Source organism: Agrilus planipennis, unplaced genomic scaffold (assembly GCF_000699045.2).
Source record: "Agrilus planipennis isolate EAB-ADULT unplaced genomic scaffold, Apla_2.0 scaffold63, whole genome shotgun sequence".
NCBI lineage: Eukaryota > Metazoa > Arthropoda > Insecta > Coleoptera > Buprestidae > Agrilus > Agrilus planipennis.
This window is the reverse complement of record NW_020439363.1, coordinates 1007263-1013521: the sequence shown is the minus strand read 5'-3', so window position 1 is coordinate 1013521 and position 6259 is coordinate 1007263. Positions and strand designations below refer to the sequence as shown.

The window sequence follows — 6259 nt, the reverse complement described above, 5'->3', positions numbered from 1 at the left end:
AATTATAATTATTATTTATTACCAATCCCTCTTCTTCGAATTTAATTTGAAATTATTTTAATTTTATTAGCCCCAAAATATAAGAATATTGCATGTATCAAGTTATTCTAATTACGATGGTCGTTTAAATTATTAAAAGTGTAATGATGCTTCAGGTAATCCCGAAGAAAGACTTGATTTAACTGTCGCTAAGTTGTTATCGAACGAGATAAGTTTAAGTTAAATTACGAATCCTGTGAGATACCCTGCTTTGGGTCATATAGGTCGGGACCCTACAATTCGTTCCATGTAGGTTATTTTAGTCAAGATTGTATAAGGCATCTTATAGATTCGCAGGACTTTACAAATCACCTCAATCTACCTCTTATAGGTTAACTTGTTCAGGTTTACACGATACCCTATGTAACAAGACCTTCTAGGGTGGCCCGATCCGAATCTGAGGCGTTACATACTTGATCCAGTCCTGATCAAATTTTCCTTTTTGAGCCCTAACAGGGCAGCTAGATTGCCCAATCCGATTCGGATCACAACCCTACTCGTTTTCTGCTCGGGATGGGAGGACAGGTTCCCACTTCAGCCGTCCTTGGCAACTCCCGTTATGTAAGGGAGTAGCAAGAAAAGGATTAGGCCACGCATCCCATTTTGTGGGGCATTTCAAATTTTGACTAATTTTGCGTTACGTATATATGGACGACCCTATAAGTGAGGGTAATATACGACAAGAAATTGTATAGGAATCTATCTGTTTGATGCACAAGTGAAAATATTTGTTTCTGACCTTTGCATACCTGTGCAGAAAGGGTTGAAGGACATAAATGAGCTGTTGATCCATCGGTTGCTATCATTCGTTTATCAATAGCTATATTCTGGTTTGCAACCTTTCTTTTCAGTGGCACTGGAGGGTGATATTCAAGGCAGTGGTTTTCATATGTGTTTGATACAGTCATTGTATTAAATGGGCTTTAAAAATGGAACTTGTTACGTTTTCACACAAAAATTCAAAACTGCAATACTGTGGACGACTTTTTTGAAATTCCATGATAGGAATGAAGTGAATATACAAAAACTATGACATTTTGACTAACAATTTTTCAATTTCAGGGTTATTAAAACCAGCTTATGTCATAATATAATAAAAGTCAAATACTTAATTAAATTTAAGATCCCACACAGCTAGTAAAATCAATTAGGTAATTAAAAACATTGGACACTTTATTTAAAACATACATTACAATAAAAATGTAATTAGGTCTTTAAGGGTGAAGAAACAAATTTCACCGGACAAAAATTGTTCATTTCTTGTTATTTATTTATCGTATAATTTAAAATATTACATAACAAAAAATATCATAGGATAGGTCTTTTGTACTATAGAGTTTTTAGATGTTGGTCTTTAAAGGGACAGCTTCGAAAATGGTAAATGAATAACATCTTTTCCTCAGTTTCTACGTAGTATACGTCACTCAAACATTTGCGGTTTTTATTTACCCCAGCCCCAGCCTCCATGACCTCCATGACCTCCATACACTTTGACAACTCGTACCACATGATGATGGCCTAAAATACGAGCAATAATAATTACTTACACGATTGCCAATCGCATTACTTTTAAATATAGCGTTAACAAATAAAGCATGAGGTAGCAAAATTTGCTGTTTCCTTTGTTTTGCCTTTTACTGACGACACGACTTGAGACAGATCAATGTTCAAGTATTCCCGACAGAAACACATTTTTTTATTTTGTTTATTATCGTTCCAGTAGGTCTACTGTTGGCCTTGATAATGTACATTGAGCATTACTTTTATAGATTCACGCTCAAATTGGAAATGCGGTAATTATGGTTGATAAACCACATTTCCTCTACAAGTGACTACTGAAAACAAGGATGTAGCGTCTTTTAGCATTAAAGAGTAACGAAAATTATTTTTCAACCTTCACGGACATTCTCTTGCGAAATTGTAAAACATTTACAGTATCTGCCTAAATACCCCATAAACTCTATATAAGCTAAACATTAAAATATCAGCAAAACTTTAAAACTGATAACAAATAATTGATATAACAAAAGAAATCGTAAAATTACCTCCTCCGTAACCGTAACCTCCTCCGTATCCATGACCTCCACCATATCCAAAGCCACCTCCATGCCCAAAACCTCCTCCGTGTCCAAAACCTCCTCCGTGACCAAAACCTCCTCCGTGACCAAAACCTCCTCCGTGTCCAAAACCTCCTCCATGTCCAATTACACTAATAACACCTCCATGACCTCCTCCGTAACCATGGCCTCCTCCATAACCATAGCCATGTCCACCATGGCCGAGAAAACCAGCTTCAGGAAACAAAAATATAATTGTAACTATAACTTGTAAATAATATAGGATACATATGTATCTAAACCAGCACGGTTTTGTAATTTGATATTTTCTGGAAACATAAAGGCAATGTTGAATTGAAGAATTTTTGACCAAAATTTAATTAAATGAAATATGATTTATTAGAATTCAGTGGAATTTAAAGAGCTACAATATTTCAATAAATCTTAAAACAAGTGTACATATTTTGGTCCACCAAAATGTTTCAACATGATACAAAATAATAATAAATTCATATTTACTTAATATCTCAGATTAATAATAGTTGAAAAATGTCGCTTGAAATAATATGCGACCTATTTAATGTTGTCTACTTATATTTTAAATCAAAGGAGATTCTTAATTCGACTTTTTTTTCTGCCTTACTCGAGCCGATTTTAATGATTCTTTTTTTATTGAGAATGCCATATCTCAAGGGTGTGGTCCCATTTAAATTTAAGGAAAGTATTCCACCTTTTAGGGTGAAAAATTAGAGAGCGATTTCCATTTCTTACTTTTTAGTTTAAAGTTGTGATGCATAATTTAGGCATAGTATTGAAGTCTANGCGCCCACCGTCCATGTTTTGCACCCGTACAGCGCCGGGTTCCAAACATACACTTTTAACAACCTTTCTCAAATTTCTAAATTAACCATTCACGAGCACAGAAGTGACTTCTTTTTATTGAAGACGACCGGTCCTCGCACTATCCTCTGCTTTATATCCCTACTACCTCCTTCCGCCCTTATCTCACTTCCTATTTGATGTACTCAGTACGATAATGAATTTAAAAATTGCTAGGATAATAGTTTACTGAAGATTGTGAAAATGATGAGGCGGGGTAAAATAATCCTCAACAGTCAAAAATTACATTTATTAAAGATAACATTCGTCAACTAGAATGAATCAAATAAATCTGAGCTGTTTCATATTTTCATATTTTTGAGTGCCTGCTGTATATTGTAAATAATTTTCCAATTTTTCAATAAAAATGGGCAAATATTGTTTTCGAAACTATAAAGCTCATCAAATTTTAATATCGTGGATTAAAAAGAACAGACCATTTTTTTTTAACTAAATCATTTAATGGATAAAAATAAAATAACTCTCATTATAATTGATAAATCTTATTAACTTAAAGCTGTTGTTATAAAATGTAAAAAATTATATTCAGTCGTCATTGCAGTTATTAATTATTTTATTATGTTAAAACACCACCGTACACTTGTACCGTGCTTGAATAGAAAATTTGCAATTTTTTTCTTCTTCATCGTCATAAATGTCACCTAAGCATACACGTATCAACATAAAATCTTACAGATCACGAATTCAGACTTCGTTTAGTGTCTGCATTTTTTAAAAGTGAACGCGTTCTTGATTCCTTTCCAGGCTCTTTTAAAGGAACTGGTTCGTACTGTTACAATTTCCGGTTGTTGTAATTGTGGTACTCTACTATGCACCACATCGATTTCTGCAACATTTGACTGTCCCATGTCACACAAACTTGCTGGTAACTCGTCGAAATTAGGGATATGAAATATCTCCAATTCTGTTTCCGCTTCTAGGTAACTAGTCGATGACGGTCTTCTTTGAAAGTGCTCGTTGAAATAAAGAACTTTTACACCAGATTGATTACTATTGTAATTTATAAGCTGCAAAATTCGAGCCTGAAAAAAAAAAAGAATGAAAGCCGACTGCATCTTTGAATAACAAAAAATTAATATATTTTGATGTGTTTTCTGGTAATTATAAGAAAATATTACAAATAAAAGGTTCTAAATTTTTTAAGTTATGTATACTTCTTTCTTTTTACTATGCAACGGAAGTTGCGCGCGCACGGTAGATTGAAGTTTGCAACATAGTGAGTGCGACCGAGATGTTACGAAATATATTTAATATAAACACAACTCACGTCGACGATTTTACTTCATCGTAAAATTCTAAAATGTCAGCTGCACTAAGGAATCAAATAAAAGCAATACATTAAACATTAAGGAAATGAAAATATGCATGAATTAGCAAGAAAAAAGTCGTAACATTTTTTCACATAGTGCTGACGTGCAGTATAGATTTAGTGGATGTGCTAGCGCCGCGTATACATATTTCTGGATTTTACAGTGAATGGGAGTGGCTTGCGCTGGTGCTACGTATAGTAATTTAGTGGTAGCTGTACCAGCAGCTTTCCCCGCTTGAAAATTAGTTTGTAACTATAATAAGAGTCATATTTGATGAATTTGTGAATTAACTTCAACATATTACTGATAAATATATCCCGCGAACTTACTTAGAGGCCTTTTTAAGCTGTACAATTTTCCTATAGAAAGTATTCATATATCTCTTACTGTTATGGCAGCGTTCGTTCGAAACGCATTCGCTAGACCCTTTTTTCCGTCTCCACGAAAAACTCGTTTATTTTAATGAAATAATGTACAGGCTATGTCCACCCCGGAGCTTCGTTCTAAATACTGGCGAAAGAATTATTGTAGTAGAATTGGATGAGTAGTTTCGGAGTTTACCTCTTCATTCCAAACTTGTAATATTAGTGTAGATAATGCATTCCGATCAATAAAATAGGTAGCTTCCTATTATTAAATCTATAGTCAATTTAGTTTGCTAATAATTAATTTATAAATGTGGTATTTTTACAGCACATTTTTAAAACCTATTCTTATTCTGATAACAGTTGAATACTTACATCACTGATAATATCTCATTAATGTTTGTAATAATCAAGGAATAATCGACTTACCCGACAGTGGCTATTTAAAAACCTAATTAGAATATGAAGATTTTTTTTAACTTTTGATACGCACTGACTTCGATACAGTTTGAAAGGTACTGAGAATTAGGTCGACTTCCAAAACATGAACGCAGTTAAAAATAGTACATTACTCAAGGATAAATTTCATCTCTTATACATCCATTGTATGATCGCTACAAAATGTGAAGACCGTGTTTCATGAACCAGTCGTATGTAGGCGGAAGTTGAACAAAAAGGCTTAATTCAACTTAGCCTACTTTTAAACTCAGCGTTATTTGTATACAACCAAAGATATTTTTGGTCGAGGAAGCGATATTATTGGACTTGCTGAACTTGTTGCTAGTTTAAGTTTTAATACATATACAAATTTAAGTTTCATATGTTAGAAGTTAATAAAAAATTTCAATGTAATCACATCCCTTTTTAATCTATACATCGAAGACGCGATGAACATCATTAAAGGCAGTACAACTGTAGGGATAGATATACAAGGGCAAAAGATTAGTATGCTTAGGTTTGCAGACGATATAGCAGTATTAGCATCTAGCAAGGAGAACTTAGAGATAGCTTTAAATAAAATGGAATGACAATACAAACGAAAGTATTCGGAGATTCTGTTAAAAGTTTCTAACAATTTGCAATTTTATTCACAAGCTGTAATCACTCAGTGGCGTGTAAATTACTATTTCCTGAAGCTCCATAAGTCAACGTATTATACGTAAAATAAGAAAAGGATATGTTATTGTTATTGTAAATGTACTACTATCATACTAGGTCGGTTTGCACGGCTTCGAACGTCCCGACCGTTGCACCGCGCACCGTCGAACCGTTGCACCGCGCGAACTCCCAAACGTTGCACCGCGCAAAGGATGCGCGGTGCGTCGGTCGGAATCGAATGTGTCTGCCGTAATTCAAGCGCATCTGAGGGGTCCTGTTGTCGAAACTATATCCAAACTCAACATTGGAAACTTATTTTACACCCCAGCCGCCTTTTCGAGTCAATTAAAACCCTTCTAAGCTTTTAGGGACATCCGTCATGTACGTAGCTGAATGTGTCCGCTAAATTTTGAGATTTTTGCAAAAACATCACCTGCCAATTCGGACGACCCGTGGGTAGAGCGCGCGGTGCAACGGTCAAGTCTCACGC

The 6259-nt window shown here is 34.6% G+C and overlaps 2 protein-coding genes across 5 annotated transcripts in view; both read right to left on the bottom strand.

Annotated features, from left to right (window-relative positions):
• The window catches only part of LOC108734140, a 4771-nt gene extending 2237 nt beyond the window's left edge, over positions 1-2534 (bottom strand). Inside the window, exons 1-2 of one of the 2 annotated variants that reach the window (XM_025978809.1) lie at positions 2085-2530; positions 1289-1557 (exon numbers count right to left, since the gene is read on the bottom strand). In XM_025978809.1, coding sequence (XP_025834594.1) covers positions 1369-1557; positions 2085-2237 — 342 coding nt within the window. In that variant the 5' untranslated portion in view covers positions 2238-2530 and the 3' untranslated portion in view covers positions 1289-1368. Of the gene's footprint in view, positions 1-1288; positions 1558-2084 lie in introns of those variants that run through there. The other variant, XM_025978810.1, reaches the window with a different exon arrangement.
• Positions 2535-3462: 928 nt separating this feature from the next.
• Positions 3463-6259, bottom strand: part of LOC108734139 — a 4406-nt gene continuing 1609 nt past the window's right edge. For 2 of the 3 annotated variants that reach the window (XM_025978814.1, XM_025978813.1), the window contains exon 2: positions 3463-4018. In XM_025978814.1, the coding sequence (XP_025834599.1) occupies positions 3692-4018 (327 nt within the window). In that variant the 3' untranslated portion in view covers positions 3463-3691. Of the gene's footprint in view, positions 4019-5100; positions 5185-6259 lie in introns of those variants that run through there. The other variant, XR_001937338.1, reaches the window with a different exon arrangement.